At 42.6% G+C, this 22304-nt stretch overlaps 2 protein-coding genes across 4 annotated transcripts in view; one reads left to right on the forward strand and one right to left on the reverse strand.

Moving 5' to 3' along the window:
• Positions 1-10898, forward strand: part of SLC26A5 (solute carrier family 26 member 5) — a 36629-nt gene extending 25731 nt beyond the window's left edge. For all 3 annotated transcript variants that reach the window (XM_037390373.1, XM_037390374.1, XM_037390372.1), the window contains 10 exons: positions 665-778; positions 1082-1159; positions 2316-2411; positions 3203-3309; positions 4482-4551; positions 6004-6096; positions 7048-7170; positions 8028-8240; positions 8486-8540; positions 9060-10898. In XM_037390373.1, the coding sequence (XP_037246270.1) occupies positions 665-778; positions 1082-1159; positions 2316-2411; positions 3203-3309; positions 4482-4551; positions 6004-6096; positions 7048-7170; positions 8028-8240; positions 8486-8540; positions 9060-9202 (1092 nt within the window). In that variant the 3' untranslated portion in view covers positions 9203-10898. The remainder of the gene's footprint in view (positions 1-664; positions 779-1081; positions 1160-2315; positions 2412-3202; positions 3310-4481; positions 4552-6003; positions 6097-7047; positions 7171-8027; positions 8241-8485; positions 8541-9059) is intronic.
• Positions 10899-12949: 2051 nt separating this feature from the next.
• PSMC2 (proteasome 26S subunit, ATPase 2) lies at positions 12950-22002 on the reverse strand. The gene is made up of 12 exons (XM_037390382.1): positions 21857-22002; positions 19720-19757; positions 18467-18548; positions 17296-17395; positions 16831-16962; positions 16151-16223; positions 15911-16006; positions 15488-15652; positions 14891-14978; positions 13961-14163; positions 13323-13419; positions 12950-13226 (listed from the first exon to the last, which is right to left on the reverse strand). The coding sequence occupies exons 1-12, from the start codon at positions 21924-21926 to the stop codon at positions 13069-13071; spliced, it is 1302 nt and encodes a 433-aa protein (XP_037246279.1). The 5' UTR covers positions 21927-22002; the 3' UTR covers positions 12950-13068.
• Positions 22003-22304: the final 302 nt, after the last annotated feature.

Below are 22304 nucleotides of genomic sequence, written 5' to 3' on the forward strand. Positions count from 1 at the left end.
TGTGACAACGTATAACTTAAAGCACCTCATTTACAACTAGCAGGATGCAGAGTAATCTGTGGAGGCCTCATAACAAGCAAATTCTTAAGCATCAGAAACACAGTACTGAGGTAGATGGAGCTCTGATCTCACTCATGGTAACAGTTTTCCCGTAGGATCTTTCTGATGTAGCAGTGAGCACACATTGTTTTTTTCATGTACAGCAATGGATTACCAGCCATGGAAACACAGCCAAGGCTGCTCTTGGTTCTAATAAGTACTAAACAGATAGTTAGGGTGAGAAGCAAAGAACAGTGTTTGTATAAGAAACTATTTTCCACATATATTCAAAGTTATAATTCAAGTTATACCCAAGTTGAAATCCTTAAAACAAACAATGCTGTCATTCATTTTAGTTTTCGGTCTGACTGATTACTGTAACATTTAAGGATGGGAAATATATCCAGCACTTCTTCACATACTTTAACAGATGATTTAACATGCATCAACTTGCACATTTATGAGAACCACAAGTATAACCTACAATAAGGTTTCTTATTCTCTACAATAAGATTGCTAGTAATTACTGTAAATAAGATGTGGTTATTAATATGTGTGGATAGCTCCAGTTTTGTATAGTTGCTAGATGTAACTGCCTTCTGTTTTGATCTATTGTTTAACATAGGAACTTATCGCCTTGGGAATATGCAACTCTGTGGGGTCATTTTTCCAAAGCTTTTCAGTCACTTGCTCCATGTCTCGGAGTCTTGTTCAGGAAAGCACTGGTGGGAAAACTCAGGTATGTAAACCCAAACTTTGAGCTAAACAAAGTTTGCTTTTTTGGGCTCCAAAGCTAAAGTCCAAAGCTTCACAAGATTGCCAGATTTCTATGTCTAGACCAGAAGGAATAACTAGTTTCCCCTGTTTCAAATCCGCATTGGGCCAGAATAGAAAGCTGCACAAGCCAAAATGGGTGAACTGAGTGGGAAGGATCAAAATCACTTGAACAACCAGCCCTGTAGGAAGCACAAGAGGGGTTAGCTAAGCAATAATATTGCTCTTTGGGAGCATTTATAAATGATTTCTGCCTTCTTTTGCTCAGATTGCAGGTGCTCTCTCTTCAGTTATGGTTCTGTTGGTAATTGTGGCTATTGGATACCTCTTTGAACCGCTTCCACAGGTAAGGGAGTTTTGCGTGTGAGGCAGTGCATTGTCAGTGAGCAGAGGCAATGAGTATTGCTTAAAATAGTGATTGTGGGATGACTAGTAAACAACACAGTTAGGCCTTGATCCAGAAACCTTTATATTTTGTATGCATTTTTGCTGTTAGACCAGCAATTAACTATATTTTGAAGGATCCAGCATGCTTTTTGTTGTTGTTGTTTTTTAATATTGGATGTTCTGGACTCTGTCTTTAGAACATAAAAATGATACCTTCAAACAATTCCCCTTTGGAGTCATGTAGGTTGGAAAAGACCTTTAAGATCATTGAGCCGACCTGTAAACCTAAAACTGCCAAGTGTCTTGGTTTGACCCTAGCCAGGAACTAAGCACCACACAGCTGCTCACTCACTCTCCGCCCACCTCACACCCCGCACAGGGATGAGAAGGAGAACCAGCAAGGAATGTAAAACCCAAGGATTGAGATAAGAGCAATTTAATAATTTAAATAAAATAAAATAGGAGTGAAAAAAAACATAATAGTAATAATAATATTAATAGAAGAAAAAACAAAACAACAATAATTAATATAATAATAGTAACAACAACAAAACAATAATAATAACAATAATAATGAAAAGGCAGGAGAAGGGGAGAGGAATAAAATCCGAAGGGAAGGGCAAAGAAGCCCAAGCAATGTGCAATACAATTGCTCATAAATAATATTCTGACTTTAAAAAAAAAGTTTGTTTCTGGTGACACACATAGGATGATATGCAATTCCTGTTTCTTTTCATAGGAGTTGTACCTTGGATTACACCTATATGATTTACAGGAATTGTTGCAGTATGTTGTAGAGACATTTGAATTTGAGATTATAGTCTGGTTGCTTCAGGCGCTATAATTGAAGAAACACGTTGCTCAGGAATACGTGATTTCTTTTGCCAGGAAAGAGTAAATCAAACCGTACTGACTCTGGCTTGCCATTTCTGCAGCCACAGTAAAGGTATAGCTCCACTGCTTGAAAAGTTGCTGGTTCTAAGTAGAACATCTGTTCAGCAGACTTGTATCAGTTGTACAAAGCACGGAAACACAGTTATTTGTGATGCATTGAAGTTCTTATTTGGGATGGGTTTATTTTGCTTCTGAAAATTGCATTTGTGTAATATTCTTAGACAGTACTGGCTGCAATTGTCATGGTTAACCTGAAAGGAATGTTTAAACAGTTTGGAGATGTTGCGCACTTCTGGAGAACCAGTAAGATTGAGCTGGTGAGTAATGCACAGTTCGGTGCGTGTAAGTTACTGTATTAAATTTGTTGCTCCTCTTCTTCCTAACCTCCAAAACAGAGTAGAAACTTATCAAGGAGTTACAAATTGATGTTGGGATACAGATGAACATAAGACATGGAGCCATAAGTAGACCTAGAAGAGTGATCTGTTGCACACATAAGAATGTTTTTGTCATTGTTCAACAAGATTTAACTCAGGTTCGAAGTAGTTCAGTTGCAGTAAAAGCAAAGCTCTTGCAGTGTTGCTATAGGAACTGCACTGAAGGCTGTGGGAATGTCCGAAGAGAATTTGAAAAACAGAGTAACAAACAAAACTACTTGAAGGTCTTTGCCATCTTTTAAGACAAACCAAAAACCGGGCTGGAGTGGGCCAGAACTAAGAGTATACTGGAGGGAACATTTTGGTGTCATTTTTCTCCTGGATTAACTGGCTGATAGAAGTAAGTGAGAGCTATTTGCAGGCCTTGGAAATTTTTTTTTTTAATCCTAAGGTATTTGGAGTCTGATGGTAACATAGAATTCCTTGGAGAACAGGACTTAAGGCATTAATTAATATGTGACAGTTTGTCAGATGTTATGTTAGTGTGCCTTGAGCTTTTATGCCCTTCTGAAAGGTTAAAGCAATTACAGTCTGCTATCATGATGGATTACATTATATATAGCCTGTTCCTGAACAGAAGTGATACATAGGTTTTGAGGTTGAATTACGCTATTGTTTTTGCTGTTAACAGGAAAGAACGCATAATAATTCAGACGTTTTCTTTGTTTTAGGCCATCTGGGTGGTAGCTTTTCTGGCTTCTCTGTTCCTGGGACTAGACTATGGTTTGCTTACTGCAGTAGCATTTGCAATGATAACCGTTATTTACAGAACACAAAGGTCAGATTTCTTCTTTATCAAAATTAGTGTTTGCTGATATTCTGTGTGGTTTTGTTTGTTTAAGGGGTGCAGATAAGCAAGAGACTTTTCCACCTTCTTCAGCTGCATACAGTAGAGAATCTGCCTCATAACAGAGAACACAGAACCCTGTGGCTCTGATCCAGGGTTTGCGTTTTATTTTTCTGAGAACAAAATTCCCAGAGGGCATGAACTTGCAATTTCAAGTTTACAAAAACCCAGGAGATTTTCACATTCTTACATTGGTTAATCTTCGTGTTTACTTTTTTTAATGCCTAGAGTTTAGAACTTCAAATCTGCTTGATGTCAATTTTGGTAAATTATTACATTTTATGGGCGCTGTCACAGTCAGTCAGAAGTTGTGTCAAGTTATCACTGGATAAATGTTTAGGGATTTTATAAGTTCTAATTCATGAAATATTGTGCTTGCCCTTAAATTTTCTCACTTCTCCTCTATTCCCATTCAAAGTGACAAAGCTTTTACTGTAAAGCTTTCCAGGTCTAGAGCAAAAAGATTTCTTGCAAGTGTGGATAGGACTGTCTTGTGAGGCTTCTAGGCTGAAGGTCTGGGACGTTTAGGTCTATAAAAGTCTTGGTTTCTGTCTGCATTGGAATGAAACCAAATTTCTGAGATTTCCGCTCTACGTAAATGAGAGTAGTTTTCTGCCATGTCCATATGGTTCTGTTCTTGCAAACAGAACAGTAATGTACTTTGTTGTTACACTGCTTGTGAGTTGGGAATATTCATCTGCTCAGGCGTTGTCCTGGGAGCAGAGTGGCTCTTTGAAATTACAGCTTGTTTTCTGCCAGTACGAGTTTCCATACTTGCAGGACAGTCAACAGAGTTACACCAGTTCATGCCAAAAGAATTTGCCCTGTACCTTTGTATGCTGTGGCCCATGCTTTTCAGAAAATGACATTACTGTGCTAAGTTTATAAATTGTTTTTGCACTGACAGAAGCAAACTTGTCTAGTCACCAGATGGCCCCTTTATTGTGTTCCTGCCCTAAACTGCCCACTGCATTTGACCATGTTTAGATAAGATTGTACCAGACAGGCACTGCGGAATGACCATTTAAAATAAGTTTCAATCTGTATTGAACACTCACTTTATAAGTGATGATAGTAAAACATTTGTTTCTGTTTCTCTCTAGGCCTCAATACAGAATCCTTGGTCAGATTCCTGACACTGACATCTACTGTGATGTGGAAGAGTATGAAGAGGTAGGAGTCTATTCTTCTGTATTGAAGAGTTTTATGTAGCGGGGCAAAGACGACTGGCAATTTGCTGCTTAGCCCTATCATTCTGCACATACAGTGCTGCCTACCTAGCATTCACTAGTGTTGAAGGGAAAGAAAACAAATTTGATGTTAGTATTAAAAGGTATTTTATTCAAAATGCTAGCTTTTTGTACTGCATGTATGTTTGACCAGGAGGTGACCAAAAGTGACCTTTATACTAGCTCCATTTTACTAGCTTGTACAAAATAGTAAGTTTTATAGGAATACCACTGCTAAAGACTGCTATGTACATTAGTGCATAGCGGGCCACCTTCTTTACTTGTGTGGCGGTATGGCATGAAATCCGTGGAACCCAGGATCCAGATATGTTCTTCCAAATTGCACAAACTCTTTCAAACAGCATCTCCCTGCCTCCACCCATCCCTTACCCGTTAAATATACACAACTAATGGCACAGTTGCTTGCCGTGCACTTAGCTTCTTATAAATGCCGTTTTGTTCAACCAAAAGAAAGCAGTACATTTTGTCAATATAATGGACATAAGCACGCTATATTTATTCAAAAAGAGCAGCTACAATTTTCTGCACTCTCTGTCATGTTCTCAGAGGTGCTGCTGTGAAGGCTACATCCCCCTTTACTGAAGAACCATTCTGTAAAAAACTATGTGAAAAGATGATGGTGTAATCTGAAAACTTTCTCTCACCAGTTCTGGTTTGAATATGACACAAAGCAGAAGTGTATGGGTGTGTTTCTAGCTGTATGCAAAGAAGAGGAGACTCCGTTTTTGTTATACTGAATGTAGTTAGCATTTCCTCCTCCTGCATAAAGAAGGGGTTGACAGCGTATGGCAGGCTGGATCTCTGCTGCCAGCCAGGTTATTAGCATGTAAAATGTCAGAGTGCGACCCATTTAGAGATTACTTCATTTAAAATAGAGGAAAGAAACAGTACTGTGACCTATCTGAGGGCCTGTTTAAAACCAAAGATTTGAAAGGCTCTTTTTTTTGTGCCTGAGGAGACAAGAAAGAAAAAAGAGAAAGAGAGAAATGAGTCATTAATGCTGTAGAAAGGGAGGCGAAAAGGGAGGCTAGATCTGCTTGATTTCCTCGTGGTAATACCAACTGCAGATAACAGCATCAGAGAACTACAAATATTTAATTCCTTTTTATGGCTGTACATTTTGTTGTTACAAAGAAGGAAAAATGTTACATGGCATTGATTGTGTGCAGTATTACAGTGGGAAAGGGGGAGGTTCTGATCTTCTGATTGCCTTTGCTCACGACAGTGCCAGCCTCCCTTTATTTGACACATGCCGGCAGCCATGCAGGGCTGGCTGTTGGGCTGCTGCACGTTCATGTGTCTTGTAATCACAGAGGTGCTTTTCTTCTAGTGCAGGCAATACTTAACTGTGCACATCCAATATTCTTTTTCTTAGGTTAAAGAACATCCTGGAATAAAAATATTTCAAGCTAATGCATCACTTTATTTTGCCAATAGTGAGTCATATACAAGTGCGCTGAAGAAAAAGGTAAGTAAAGCAAATTCTTTGATGTCTGTGTCTTGAAAATTCAAGCTGGCTTCTGAAACATGCTCATCTTTCAGCTCCTTTAGTGCCGCCCCTAGCACAATGTTTCTCGGCCTGTGGCCCCTGGAGAACAGTAAAACGTGAGGTATCTCCAGCAAACTGCAGATCATCTTAGGAAGCAACAATGTGGTGGGAGGGAATACGCTTTGTTGATTTATCTTAATAGTAACTCCTTGTGAATGGAAGGTCTGGTGGTTGCAGAGCGCAAACTGGTGAAACGCTTTTTTTTTTTGTTTTGTTTTAAATCAAAAGGAAATTAGTTGCCGAACTGAAAACAAAATGTCTGGGAGTAAAAGCACCCTTCTTGGGTGACAAACTTTAGTGGAGTGTAGGACCGTGAAATACTGTGGCCATTTATGCCTCTCAGGAGCAACAAATGACCCGCATACAAGAGTATGCGTCACCTCCTGTCTAACCAGTGGGTGACTGGGTGGGAATGGCAATAACAGAACCAGCTAACAGCAGAACTGCCTGACCCGGTAGCAGTTGCACCCTTACTAACTTCTGGAAAATTTTTCTGTAGCTCCCATGATGAGCCTTGTACAAAACAGGTGGGTGGTACCGATCTTCACAGAGCAAGAGGTATTAGCGATTTATGTCCCAGTGCACTTCTCTCCCCCTTGCTCTTTGCACTCGAATCAGCGTTCGGTTGGAACATGGCACACTCTGATCTCGAGAAAACAATGTGGTGCATCTCTTCCTCATCTTGTCAACACAGTGCTTGCCAAGATTATTCCTTCTTACTTTATACTGTTCTCTCCCCCACCGAGGGAAACTGAACAGTGCAGGCTTGCGTTTTAAATTTATGACAGTGATTAATGCAGTGCTAATTGATACTGCAATGTCATCCTAACAAGCTGAATCTCCTCTGATCGTGCTTTCTTTTGATGACAGACTGGAGTGGACCCTTGTGCCATATTAGCAGCAAGGAGAAAAGCCCAGAAGAGGCATGCCAGGGAAATAAAGGCGGCAAATGAACTCAGAAAGCAAGCTGTATTGAAACTAGTGAATTCTTCGGTAAATATTTACCTCTGCTTTATCAGCTAACATGCTGCTTTCTGGTGTTACCGTTCTTGTTTATACAAGGTGCAGGGTGCCACTCAGGTAGGAAGGCTTAGGGAGCAAGCGCTGTGCAGTGTGGACAGGCTACTGAGGGAACAGCAAAAGGATCAGGGGCTCAAGGCTGGGTTGGATAATTGTGTTGAACCTTGATTACATTCAGGTAGCAAAAAGCAGAGCAGAGCCTTTCCACAGTGTCATAGTGACTCAGCAGTGGTGTTGGCAGAAACTGGAGGGACCCTTCCTCTGCCCCTCCCCACACACTTGAAATAATCATGCAGAAATAGAATAGAATAAAATTAATGCAGAGCAGCAGTGCCTGTAATAAAAGGGTCCCATCCGCACTGCTGACCCTGGCGTGGCTGAGGCAGAAGGGCTGTCTGAAACATGCTTGTGCCTTTGTGCGTGTTTAAATTTGGCCCCGTGGTGGGGGGCTGGTGTGTGCTTTTTACCATGGGAAACCACACAACTGCCTAACTTAAGAGCCCAGTTGCTGTTGCTTCTTTTGAGTATACGGGCCTTGACAGGATCAGCAGGGACAAGGGAAGGAAGGAACAGGTGTCAGTGTTTGAAGGAATGGGTAAATCGCTCCTAAGGTAACAGCTTTACGCTGCTTGCCTGTAGCCATAGAAAGGCTGGGCATAAGAGAATAAACCTTGATATACGTAAGATATGGAAGTATGCATGCATGTAAAGCCAGCTTCTGTAATGGTTAGGAGCTGTACGCCTTTTAAAGGTTGAAAGAACAGATGAGTACGGGGAGAAGGGGGGTCAACACTGAAAAAGCATTGGCTGTCATTTATCTTCTGTCCCAGACCAACGACATGGAAGCAAGTATAAAACATGAGATAGCAAATGATGAGTTACCTGTAAATGGAAAATTTGCATCTCCAGATGCTAGCATACAAGACACGTCTCCTGATGAGCATGAACATTTTGTGGCGCCCAAAACAAATATCCACTCTTTAATCCTGGATTTCACACCAGTGAACTTTGTGGATTCAGTTGGAGCAAAAACATTGAAGTCGGTAAGTAGGGTTTTTTTCCCCCAGAAAAGCCCGTAGAATACTTGTGAGATACCTAGTAGGCAACCTGTCGGCATGAGACATACATGCCCCCTAATCACGGTTTCAGTTTTGTAGCTCTGTAAGTTTTAGCTGAGTACTGGGGAATGCGGACGGTGCAGCTTTCCCAGTAATTGGCTTACATCTTCCAGAACTGCGGTGTGTACAACAGTGTACCTGCGTTTCACTTCAGTTTAACTCTCTTGCAGGTTATAAAAGAATACAAAGAAGTTGGTGTCTGTGTCTGTATTGCCAGCTGTAGTGGTGAGTTAGTTTGTTGGGTTTTTTTGGTGAGCTTTATGGGAGAGACTGTTTTATCTCTTTCCCTCTGGCCCCATATTTTCTGCTGCTGGGTGCGTCGGTAGTATCAGCACTTCACATAAAATTGGATTTGAGAAAAAACAAGCCCATATGCATTAGAGCCTTCGCTTCGGTGAAAGCAGAGCACTGACGTAATGATGTCTGTGAGGACTAGGTCCAGCTCCCATTTATTCCAGCTGGCCAATTGTCAATGCCACCCTAAACGTTGCATTTTGAAATTGCTGTAATGTAATAAGGAGAAAAGCCTGCAATGATTCAAGTTTGTAATATTTGGAATGTAGCATCTTCTGCCAAGAACAGGCCTCTGTGTGCGTCTGGATAAGACAATTACCTGTTTGGAATAGAGGTAGTGTGTGATGCACCTGGCTATTTTAAATGCAAGTTGTTGTCATCTTCTTGAAATACTGTTGTCTTCCATCATTGTACTTTAGTTTACGTGCTTGTTTGGTTTTTATTTTGTAGGCCCTGTAATGAATGAGCTGACAAGACTGACTTTTTTTGATAACACTGTAACCAGAGAGTTGTTGTTTCACAGTATTCATGATGCTGTCCTTGCCTGCCAAGTGAAAGACAGGTCGGCCTCACAGACCGACTCTGACCTCTGAAGACTGGCATCGAGCAGAACGGAAGGCAGATTTGTGCTGATGGAGACTCTTTCTGAATATTTAATTTGCACAGTTTAAAGAGAGCCTAAGGCTATTTGTATCTACGGGTAACAGGGTGGTGCTTATTTTCTGTAGGAAGAGTGGATAAGAAGTTGGAAGCCTTCATGCTCTTGAATGTTTTCTTTCAATCGGGGTGTAGCCTTCCAACAACATAAATGCACAAAATCAGGCAAGACAAGAAAATTCAGTGTATTCTGCTACAATCACAATCTGGTAAGACAAGGTGACATTCCTATTCCTGTTCAGAAAATGGGCACTTTAACTCACTATGAGGTGAGATATTGCAGGAAATAACTGTTCTGCAATTGCAATGCACTGTACCAGTGTCTTTAAAGAACTTTCTTAAATGAATTTTAAAGCATGATGTCAACATCTGCATATGATGAATTCATACAAATTGTAATTATCTGCCAGCTGGATTACTGAATTCACACTGGTAGCATTTAGCTGATACTCTTTTTAAACCTGGACGGTACAGTTATTTTTTTTTTTAATATCTAACCTGTCTCAGCTATACTCAACTCTTCGTTGCTTGAACATTTTCAGTCTGAGTGAACTTCAAATTAGAGGCTCATTGTCTATAATTATTATATTACCAATACGGTACTTTAACTGCCAAAACCTAGTTATGCTTTCTAGAAAAGAATACAGTTGATTTTAAGCTAAAATTAATTTAGCTTCAAAGTTTGAAGACAAAACTGGTTTAAGGCAAGAGTGAAGCCCATTAAAGTTGAGAACTGATGCCCTATATGTAGTCTCTTAAGCTGGAATGAAAATGTAGACAAATGCTGAAGTCTCAGTGGTCCAAATCAAAAAAAGAAGTACTACTATTCTGTTGCCTGAGATTCCTTCCTACCAGCAGTGCTGCTTCTGACTCAGCTTTTAAGTTCTTTGAGAAAATCAGTTCATAGAACTCAAAAAGGTTACATGATTGGGGTTTTTAAAAGAAAGAGTAGCATGGGGGGGGGGGGGTCCCTATAGTCTTCACAACCTGGTTCCTGGGGTACTGCTCACAACTCCAGGTCTGAGATGAAAAACATGGAAATGTAATTCAAGCAAACAAAAGAAATCTTCAATCCCTGTATTTCCCTAACAAGAGTCACTATGAACCTGAGCAGAGGCAGGAATTTCGGAATGTTTCTTCTGCAGGTTATTTTGACAGCACAGAGGAACAGAACATCAGAGACATTTCATTTTGCACCCTCAAATCAAAGGCCCTGCGCATAAAGGACTTCCTCTCTTCTGAATGCAGAACTTAATACTTTCATTTTGCTCCAGGCTCTGTTGTGAGTAGGGCTTGCTTCAGGTAAACCAAGTTTCCCAAGAACCGGGGGCAGTCAGCAAAGATTTTTATTCTTCAGACTCCCCTGCCAGTAGGGATAGGAAGCTTTCTGCATCAGAAATTACTGCTTAGCTGGAGTTCAAAGGATGAACTGAATGCACGTTAACACATTGTGCGTGTTGATTTGAACAACTATTGGTACACTTGCAATGTTAACCAGCTTAACAAGCCTTTGTATCTACATACAGTGTATTTTTCTACTTTTAGCTTGTTGCAGCTTCAGTTTTTAACTATGTAGGGCAAAACCCTGTCGACTTCTAAAATAAAGTGATGATCATGACTCGTCAAAATTTTCCACTTTGCCTTGGTGAGACTCTATGTGGGACAAGCCGAGGTCCCTGGCCCCAAGGTGCCTGTTGCTAAAGGGTAGGCGGGGAAGGGTCACCGCCTCCACGCAGGCCTTGCTGCTGCTCAGGTTCCTGCTCCTGATCCTACGCAGCCCTCTCCACACAGGCCTCACAGCGATATGCTTAAACGCTGCGTTTCCCACCGTGGTAGCAACAGCCGTGCTTTCTGGGGAGCTGTGGAAATGCTGGTGGGCTGAAAAACCTTCGCCCAAGAAAGGCTGAGATTGCAGCCTGCGTGGCACTAGGAGCACTTGGCACCACACTCCTGGGTACTACCGGCAGCGCTGGTAACTCATCCAGTAAAATAAAATCGGGCAGCTTCTGGCTCGTCTCTTCCTGTGCTCTGCTGCCACCAGCTGAAGCACTGCTTCCTGCTCACCAGCCTACCTCAGCCACAAACAGTAATCCGACTTCCTCTCTCCTATACAGATTAACAGACTGCTGTCTACAAATTTAAATCCTTAGGCTTGTCAGCGCTACATTAAACAAAGCCACAGCCTTTAAACTCTTTCCCCTCTCCAGTTTGTCTGCACTGACAGGGCAGCGCCCCACCGCGCCACACGTCGCTGGATAGCCGAGTCCGGTTCCAGACCTCAATAGTCAGAACAATATTCCTCTCCCCCTCCTTTCTCGCAGGAGCACTGACAGTACAGCAGGATACCTGGGAAGAGCCAAACTCCTGTCACACACTGAAGTAAAAAGTACGCTGATTTCCAAGTGCTGCTCTTGGTATATCAAGACACTCTCAATGGTGCTTTTGGAACCACTTCCCCTTCAGGCTCAAAATGAAAAAAATTCTGTCCCACCAATAAACTTGCATCCCTCCCCAACATCTCTTACCAAAATAACAGATAACAGTTTTCCACAACTGCTCGTTTGCTTATCAACATACTGACACCAGCCAAAATGCTAACAAAGTCTATGTGCTGCACACACTCTTTCCCTGTTGTACACACCTCCTCTTCAAAAAAAAAAAAAAAAAAAAAAAAAAAAAAAGTGGCTTCACAATCTAAGCTTGGATAAATTGACATCAGTTGTATCAAAATAAAACCTGATAAAACTCTCACTTCCAAGACAAAGCAGTTCCCAAAAGCATTTTTCCCCCCAGGTAGTTCTTCAAGCTCTCCTGGTCTTTTCTTACTCCCCACAAAACTTCCCACACTTGAAAAAAAAGAGAATTAAAGGCTTGCTTTTCATTTACCAAACCAGCCAGCTCTACAGAATCATGCCAGATGAATGAAGATCAACCTCTTAACACTGCCTGCTGCCAGCAACTATGAGCTACTGCCCAGCTACCGGAGCAGCAGGACCCTGTCGGGGTCGTGCTCCGTGTGTAGCAGCATCTTAGACAAGTAACAATGTGATGTGACAAAGTGCGCAGTAGTGGATGTCAAACTTTTAATCTTTTTCAGAGCAGGAACAGGAAAAAGAAATCTTCCTTCCCTTAGCGCTAAGAAATCCTCATTCTTGACCTACTTACTATTTGGTAAGAAACAAAGAATCTCAGCAAAAAGGATGAAGAAAACCACTGAAGGAAAAAAAAAAAAAATCAAGTTACGATGATACCAGAGCGCTCACACAAGGGAAGGAAAAAAACCCCTTCGCATCGTCCCTGAGGTGGGCAATGACTCACAGCACCAAGCACCTGAGCAGAGCTACATACACCTTCTCCTCAGCCCTTTTCCCACAGCAGCTCCCCAGAGCTTTCTCAGGACACACCTACACCTTGGTGCCGAGTGTCATATGCAAGCGTTTCAGAGCACACCTGGAAACACTGCAGTCCCTTAGGGATCTTTCAGCACCTCTGCAACTGAGATGGTAGGTTTGGGGTGCAAATGGTGACCAGGGATCTAAACTTTGGATTTCTAACATGGCCCAGGTATCCGATTTAAAAATATCTCACTGGTTTAGGCTGCATTATTAGAATCTCACTGAGTTTATTCTTCCACAGCAGCAATACTCCACTAGTGTAGAACACACTCACAATGAACTCGCACCTACTGTTTGGAATATTCCGTTTATTTCTAGCTTCCAGGAGCAAGACATTAATTACTACACTTCGATTTTTGTTTCACAGAAAGTTTTAACAATAGGAACAGGGAAAACTTTCCAAGAGATCAGTTGTAGGTCATGTAGCGCGGGGTAGCACTGAATTTCGCATACGATTTAATGACTTTGTTCACTGCTTCTAAGAAGTCTTTCTCTGTTGCAATTTTTCTACGTGCTCGGATAGCAAACATGCCTGCCTCCGTGCAGACACTGCGAATCTCAGCGCCTTTGAAACAAAGGGATAAACAAATTCAGCTCTAACCACCAGCGGAGGTGAAGCATACACCAAATTGTTAAAAAAAACCACAACAACGCAGCTTACCTGTACTATTAGGACACAGCCGAGCCAACAGCTCAAATCTTATGTCTCTTTCAACACTCATCGAACGAGCGTGTATCTTGAATATGTGAGTTCGCCCCTGAAAAAAGAGCGGAGGACAGAAGCGTTCACGGTATGAAAGAGGCGATGACTCTAGCGTGCAGCTGTCCACATCCACAGCAAGGGCTAATGGAAAATCTTTTACTTGCTGCCCAGCTACAGCTTCCCATGTCTGGACTAGCATGTTTAAGTGTTCACGATACCAAATTAAGAAAATAACTTTTAATAGAGCTCTAACGGTACAAGTACCTCAAGAAATCCCTCTCAAAAGGGCCAAACAAAACACATGCCAACGTAAAAACTACATCATGGATCTGGTTAAAGGATTCTTTATCTGTTGGGACAGGAATATGCAGTGATTACAGCTATCTACCATGGCTTCTTGCCCAGGGATGGAATCTGTTCGGTGTGGGAAAACCTTTTTGGCACATCTTTAATCCCTCCAATCTCCATGTAGTTTCATGTAAGTTAAGAATGCTGCTGTTGTCAATATTCGTCAGCTGCTTCCAGACAGTAACGCCCTAACTGAAGAAACACACTGCTCTCAAAATATACTTGGCTGTGAAAGAAAGCATGCTCACCTCAAGATCAGGCAAGCTAAACTCTATCTTCCTATCCAGCCTGCCAGGCCTCATCAGTGCTGGATCCAGAGTATCAGGTCTGTTTGTGGCCATCAGCACTTTGATGTTGCCTCGTGGGTCAAAACCATCCAACTGATTGATCAGCTCCAGCATAGTACGTTGCACTTCATTGTCACCCCCAGCCCCGTCATCAAAACGAGCACCTGGAGAGAGGAGACACATGTTTCACAAAATAAGAGAGGGACCTTCAGAACATGGAGATGTCACAGCTTCTACAAAGAAGACTGCCGGAAAAATAATTCTAAATTACACACAAATATTTGTGAAGAGTTTAAAAAAGGTGTGAAGGGGTTATTTGAAAGCGACACACTTCAAAGAAAGAGCAATGTTGCCTGTCAGTTACAATAAGCACTGTATCTTCATCCTTAGTATGAAAGGGCCCATCTCCCTGCCTAATAACTGGCCAAACTGCTGAAATTTCTAGGTGTAGTTTGTTTTGCCTTCCCTCCACCAAAATCCTCCTCCCTTGCCTGCATAAAACCTGTTCTACTTTCAAAGGACCCAAGTACATACTTTGAGGAAAAAAAAAATACATTCATTTTCAGGCAGTAATAAAGATTTTATATGTAGCCCCCTTCAGCTTGTGGACTAAAGTCAGCAGTACTTTTTGCAAACACAACACATGAGATCCTTCACTAAAGTTTAAATAATCTGGGTGTTCCAAATGTGCAAAAATTACTTCTCATCTGGGCTGTATAAACCACTTCTTGACAGCCTCACAAACATGGGACATGCTGGTAGTAGTTCTGCTAGGTAGGTATTTAGAAGCACCTTTCTTGAAATACAGCAATCCAGGTAAAGAACTATACCAGGAAAAGAACGCCTGAAAGTTCCCCTATGAGATTAGAGCTGCAGATACTGCAAACATACCTCCAATGGCATCAATTTCATCAAAGAATATAAGACAAGCTTTTTTAGTTCTGGCCATTTCAAAGAGTTCACGAACCATTCGAGCTCCCTGAAAGCAATATCCAACATTTTGTTAAAGATTCATGGCACATTAAAGGAAAACTATCAAAATTAAACTTTTCATACCTCCACACACTTCTAAGTTTCCAATGACAAAACTCTTCTTATTTGTACACACATGTATAACAGAACATTCATAAATCTTAAGGCAACTTATAAGGGAGGGACAAATTACTACTCTTAAATTCAGAAGCACAAAAGAAGTCATTTACCTGAGGGCCAAGTGAAAAATAAGCGGCAGAGCTGGGAACAGAATCCTAATCCTAGAGTCCTCCTGAACTGCAGACTAAACTCTGCACTGCAAAATCCAGTTCCTCAAGGAGACATACTTAGGTCTTACAACTGTCTGCCTGATCAGTAGCCATTAGTTTGACAGCTCCTCCCCACCAGTACCTCCAGCATGCCAGTACATTCATCTGTCAAACCCACTAGGGTGCCGGGTCCCCACAACTGGAAATCCGCAAATCACTCCACACTCCGTCAAGCATTTGCTCTCACCTCTCCCACGTATTTCTGCACCAATTCAGATCCAATTACTCTGATGAAGCAGGCATCGGTCCTGTTAGCAACAGCACGGGCACAAAGTGTTTTGCCCGTACCAGGTGGCCCGAACAAAAGTACTCCTTTGGGAGGCTCAATTCCAAGGTTAACAAATCGTTCAGGCTGTAATGGTGGGAAAACAGAAGGCAAGGTTATGTGCAAATTAAAGATTATGTGCATCAAAGAGTATATGCAAATTAAGAAAATCATCAATCAGGGGCAATATAAACAGACTAGGCTGGATTTCACTTGTTAAAACCAGCCTTCCTTTCACTTAGGTGTTTCTATTCAGCTGTATTATCTCTTCTTGTTTTTTCAAATGCTAACAGATGACCAGAATACTTTCAAAATAATAAAAGTTTCAATCTGGAGGTTACTTACGTGAAGCAGAGGGGTTTCAACCACCTCTCTCAGCTTTTCAATCTGCTCTTTACAACCACCAACATCACTGTAAGTGACATCTGGTTTTTCTTCTACCTGCACAACAAAAGGGTGAGCGAGCAGTTAGCAGCCTGAGGCTGCATATGTCCCTGGGCCTTCAACAGCCCACAACAAAATCCAGTCAAAGTAATCAACGTTACAAGACAAAGCAATGTCACAGTAAGTACTGGCAGTTCTCACTTGCATCATGGTGACTGTGGGATCAATCTTTGGAGGCAAGGGGATATGGATTTGATACTTGTTTCTGTCCACCCTGGTGAGAAAGCATAAAGACTATTATTTTACCGCCAGTTAATTAAGCTGCCATGTAGAAACAACTCGGTAAATTAGCAGCTGAATTCTTAAACTGTTCTTTTCTCTGGCATCAAGACAGCCCAGCCCTGAAAGCTAAGAGCCAGATGGGCTAGAGAATGGAACTCCTCCTGCAGAAAAGTTTAAGGTTTCCAAAAATACTAATTCCGAAGTATTTTGAAAACTGAAATTCAAAATATCCCACAGACCAAATTCTACAACAGGCTTCACCTCCTCATCGAACACTTCCCGTAGCCACCCTGGGTGTAACTGTGCAGGCTGCCAAAGAGGCAGCAGGTTACACAGGCTCCCTGAAAGCTAGCACTGTTGGGGCCCAAACTGAAAGGTGTGAGTCCACGATGCACAATTTTCACCAGAATGGTATCAAAATCAAGATTCCAGCACAGCGTGCAGGTGAGTTACTGGCTTCCAACAGAAAGACATTGGCATTATAATTTCAACCACTGCAAAAACATGAAATGACAGCTGCTGACATGTCAAACTAATCGATCAGATAAAAAAGCTTCATTCCCCAGGAAAACTCATAAGAACACAAGGATTTTGCTTACCCAACTCTCATCCCTTCTTCTATGTCAGTAGGTGCCACCTGGTCACTGAGATCCACCACAAATTTGGCAAACTGCTTGACATTAATAATGTACTTGGGATCCTCGGAGTCTGCATTAATTATCTTTGTACACCTAACAGAGAACATACAATTAACACCACCAAGCAGACAAACTAACTGGCTTGCTATTTGTATCGGCATCAAGGTGACAGAGTCGTATTTTCCAAATACACCAAAATAGCTATTGTACTTGTGACTCTATTATTACAGCATCATACAATAATGACAGGAATAAGTACAAGTATGAAGTAGGTAACGCGTCACCAAGCATAACACAGCCCAGTTTTGATGCAATGGTAAAAACCACTGTTAATATGCACAACAGGTGAACCTTGTTTTTACAAAAAGTCCACACATCAGTTGTAAATCACTACAGCTCCACTGCAAGGAGGAAGAGTGCACCCACCTTGCAACTTGTAATGGTTGCTCGCTTTGGAGAGTTTGCTTGTCTGCAGCCAGATCCCAAAGGGCAGGAGGAGCCAAGCCCGTGTCGGATTCCTTGATTCCTACGTACAACACAGACGAGCTGAGGAAGCAGCTAACTGGCATGTCAGCAATCCTTCCCATACCAAGAACCTCAGATATAAGCCTGTAGGAAGCTTTCTGAGAGATCTCCAAAACACACGCACACATATCTTTGAAGGACTTCCTAAAAAACAAGTTTCCTCAAGAAATGAGGCCTACGTGACTGTGCCAGCTAAGCATGCAAATAGCAGTCTAGCCATCCTCTAACACAACTCTACAGCCCGCAGACAATTACAACCAAGCCTGACTGAGATAGCAGAGATAAGCGCGGTTCTCAAAGTTTCAGAAAAGGAGTGAAACTCTGCAAGTGCTTTCACTGATGGAAGGCTTTAGTGCAAGATATCAGAAGCTAACGGATTCACACAAATGAATTTTTTTTTCATATATATATATTTATATACACACACACACACAAAGATTACAAATCTTCCAAAATATGGATATGTTTTGAACAAATAAAGGATTTTACTGGAAGAGACACTGCAGCCTTCCCGGCTAGAGGCATAGCAACAGGGCCACAAACATACATCAGTGAATCAAAGGTAAATAAGGGAACAAAATAATTTTTATTGTCACTGCCACAACTGACCAGCTGATTTTAAACCAGCTGATACTAAATGCTAACTGCCTTGATACACATTTCTTCCTTATATAAGGACTGGTACCCCTACTTAATAATACACTGGGGTTTTGCAGTCTATGGAAGTTCACTCGCTATTCAAATACAGCTTGACACAAATCCCAACAAATCATCTAGCGGCAGAAAGGGGCATTTGTTTCATGCCAGTGTAATATATAAAAATTACAGTTTTGAATAAAAATGTGTTAAAGCACAAAATTACACAACCATATGTACAGATTAGCTCTGCTCAATCAAAAAGACCATCACCTACACAGCAAGTGTCTCATGTGACCAAAAAAATAAATGTATTCTTTCGAGAAAAATAACAATAATAAAGCAATGCAGAAGTTGTTTAAAATCTGCTTCTTAGAACACTTGTTTTGGTGTAGGCAGCTCTTCTATTGAAAGTTATCTTAAGAAAGAAAGATACCAGTGAGCTCATTGATTTTCTTAAGTAGTTGTTGAATATCATCTTCTACTTGCTTGATCTGCCTTGAATATGTGCTCTGGCCCTGGAAAAGAAAGAAATACCATGTAGATTTCAAATTATTTTATGTTTAGGAAAAAATACCAAGAGCTGTTGAGCATCAAGATGTGTCTTGGTGTAACAGCCAACGATTGATTACAGCCAAAAAAGACAGTATTAAGTTTCAGTAACAATGTTTCTGTTCACAAAAAGAGAATGCAGCTACACACAATTGGCCAACCGCGCGAATGGAAATTTTTCACATTTGTAAACTTCAAGGATCCTTTTTTCTTTTAACACAGTTCAGTCATATTTTTTTAAACTAAGGCTTAGTAAAAATTATATACAGACAGAAATCTGTACATATTATCTGAAAATCATGTGTAGGTGTGCTGTAACTACCTTAGCCAACCCTTCTATCACCCACAGAAGAGAACAGACAGACCATGGGGCAAATCAGAAGCTGGATTCTTGCTTGTGATGCCCCTGCATAATGCAGGCAGATCTGGATCTGCATTTCCTCTACAAGATCTCCTTCATATCAACTTGCCAACAAAAGAGAAGCCGCAGTGGGCACAAGACATATTTCAAAGCTTCATAAATGAGTCTCAGTGTCAAAATTCAGGCTTCTAGCAAACATATGCAAATCCAGACATACACTAAGCTGCAAGTTTCATTTTTCAAGAGTTTTTTCACAGATCCACCATACTTTCCAGTAGAGACATGGAGATTTACATTTTAAGCCTTACTGTCTGCAGAAAACACCCCCCGAGACTATTCTTTTTCACAAGGCCTGTGTACCCCTTGCTAACAGTATTATAACATGATGGCTAAAAGCAAGTAAATCTGATGGGAGAAGGAGTCTTGAAGTTAACTGTTCGTTATAAAGCAAGAAAATTGGTTAGTGAAAAAGCCCTAGCTGTTAGACCCCTATGACAATCAGCTACAAGATACAAAACAAAAATAGAAAAAAAAAAAAAAACATTGTTACTTTCAAGCTAACAGACCTAATGGACTATTTTTAGGGTTGTGGGTTGGGTATGGGGCTTTCTGGTTGGAAGGTAGAAAGGGAGAAAAGATTTTGGCAGGAGAGAAAAGCATTAGGAGAAGCAGATCTACTAACTACTACTGAGTACACATCCCTCCACTCCTGCATTCAGTTCCTAAGAGGACTTACTTTTTTTTCTTTAACACCCTTGTATACATATGCTACTTACGTATGTTTTCAGCAAGGCAATATCTCCTTCATCCAGAGCTGAAACAAGACAGGAAAGACTTAGCTTCCAATTTTAATAACAAAACCTTATTGTTAAAAAAAAAAAAAAAATGATACAGCAGTATCAATTCCGCTTCTAAAAGATGGAATCATGTATTTTAAGGGATTCTTTTCAATTTCTACTTTTCACTAAACCAAAGTGGAACAAAAAAGTATCAGACATTCAAGAAAATCAAAACAGGGTCCCCAGCTACTCTCTTCAGTCCAAAACTGTTCCACACAGAGCTGCAGCAAGCAAGCTACTTAAACTTTGCCTCGCTTGGAGTAGTTTACTGACCTATGACTGTACAGAGATGGAATTGAAGATATCAGAACTTCATCTTATTAACTTTTTGTTTCTTAATGTTTAAAAAAACTACAATGAAAACCTGTCACCACTTTCCACCAGTGATGTCTCTCTTCCAAAATGCCCAGTGAGAGCAGGGAACAGCAACCGAATCTAAGCTGGTCTCCGTAACAAAAAACTACCGCAAGCTACCAGAGCAGCCTGGAATCAATAACTAATACAATGCTGAGTTTGAATATTGCAAAACAAAAAACATGGGAATAGTTGTACTAGACAAGATGAACCGTCTGGCCCAGTATCCCTTCTCCAACAGGAAGGTCTACAAACGCGGCAGACGCATAGTGAGCTCACACTCCTGGGTCACACGTTGTTATTAACAGCCCTTAAAAAATTTTCCTTCCATGAATATTTCTATCAGTTTTTTGAATACCTGTAAACTTTCAGCAACGTGCAGCAGAACACATGGGAAGGAATCCCCCCATTTAAATCAGCATTATGCTTCCTTTTACTTGACTTAAACTTGAAATCTAAAAATTGTACTTAAGCCTCAGAATTCCCACATCAGAACAAGCAGCGTCAGCTGTTAATCGCTTCAGTTTTTGCAGAGTGCTGCAGGATTCCTCCAGTGAACTCTCTCCATTAACTAAGAAAAATGTAACTCTCTACTACTGTCACCCTCTATTTACTTTCATATCGCTTGCCATTTAACAGACCTTTTACATTCCCTCTCCCTTCTCCTAAAAGCTCTCTCTTTTCCTGACCAAATGATAGCCTTCATGTCAAACATTCCTGGCCCACAGTTCTCCCTCTTTTCCAATTCAACTGTATCTTTTCTTATGATAAAGGGAGCACCAGCCACACAGTATTGAAGATCTGGGTGCAGTGTGTATCACACAGCATTTTGAGAGGATTTTTTTTTTCAATCCTTATTTCTTTCCTGATTCTTTGTATTACCCCATTAATTATTTTTTTTTTTATATCTACTGAACACTATGTTGCTATAATTTAAAAACCTTCCTTGAGTGGCAACAGTTCAAAGTCCATCACTGGTTACATGCAGTATCGCCTTGGCTTCCAGATGCATTACTTAATATTTAGTAACATGAATCATAAAGGCAAATGAAATTCAAACATGAGGAGCAACTGGCAATTTCACCACCAGAAAAATCAGCCACGTGGTGCTCTCCTGCCTCCATGGCATTGCCGGTGACGGGGCCACCGGCGGGGTGACAGCCAGCTCTGGGCGCTCTGCCGACCAACAACAAGAAATTACCAGGTTTTATCAGGCCGACCCTTCAGCTGACCCTCAGGCCGCACAAGGCCTTTCGCCGTACGGAAACCAGGCCGGGCCCAAGACGAGAGGCCGAGAGGCCGGGCTGTGACCTGGGGACCCCCGGTGATACCCCGCCGCCCCCCCGACTCCTCCCGACGGGCCGCCGGCCCCCAGCCCCGCCGCTCCTCCCTCAGAAACTCCAAACCCAGGCGGACGGTCACCTTTAACCGCCCCTTGGGGCCGCAGGCACAGCGCCAGCCCAGCCGGGCCCCACGCCGGGGCGGCCCCGAGGGGACGGCGACCGCCGCGCCACGTAGCGCATCTGGGGGGTTTAAAATCTTTTTTTTTTTTTTTTTTTCTCTTTTTCCCTCCCCACCCGCGCTCCCTCAGCCCCGCCGCCCCCGGCACCAATATGGTCGCGGGCAGCGCCGCCCCCGCCCCGCTGCCCCGCCGAAGCGTCGCTCGGGGAGCTTCCCCGCCGCGCACACAGGGCACCCGGCCGGTCCCGCCGCCTCTCACCGCGGATGGGCTTATCCTCCTTCTCCTCCTCCTTCGTCTTCCTCTGGTCGGCGCCCAGGTAGTCCGGCATCGCGACGGCACCGGCCCGCCCTGCCCTGCCCCGGATGCGTTACGCAGCACGGCCGGAGCTTCCGGTCGGGCCGGGCCGGGCCGCGCCGGGGGGACACCAAAGGAGGGTGCACCGGCCCGGGCGCGCCGCGGGCCCCGCGCACCGGCATTCCCTTCCCCCCGGCACCGCTGCCGCCGCCGAAGAGTTCCGCCCGCCACAGCCGCCGGCGGGGTGGCGCGCGCCGATCCGCGGGCCCGGGCCCGGGCCGCCGCCGAGCCCGGCTGGGCCTCGCCGCAGATGCCGGCCCCGTTGCGGAGAGGCGGCGCGCAGGAGGCGGGGGGGCGAGGGGGTCGGCGGGGGGGCCGGGCCCCGCCGGGCCACTTATCTCGCCGCACGCCG

Source organism: Falco rusticolus, chromosome 5 (assembly GCF_015220075.1).
Source record: "Falco rusticolus isolate bFalRus1 chromosome 5, bFalRus1.pri, whole genome shotgun sequence".
NCBI classification, from domain to species: Eukaryota; Metazoa; Chordata; class Aves; order Falconiformes; family Falconidae; genus Falco; species Falco rusticolus.

Excerpts from the sequence above, each read along its gene's own strand:
- PSMC2 (XM_037390382.1), bottom strand. The coding sequence starts at position 21,926 with ATGCCGGACTACCTGGGCGCCGACCAGAGGAAGACGAAGGAGGAGGAG. Across the intron at positions 13,420-13,960 it reads TTAGCTTGCCTGATCTTGAG|GGGCGAACTCACATATTCAA; the intron begins GTGAGCATGCTT and ends CTCTTTTTTCAG. Across the intron at positions 13,227-13,322 it reads GCTGTGTCCTAATAGTACAG|GCGCTGAGATTCGCAGTGTC; the intron begins GTAAGCTGCGTT and ends TTTGTTTCAAAG.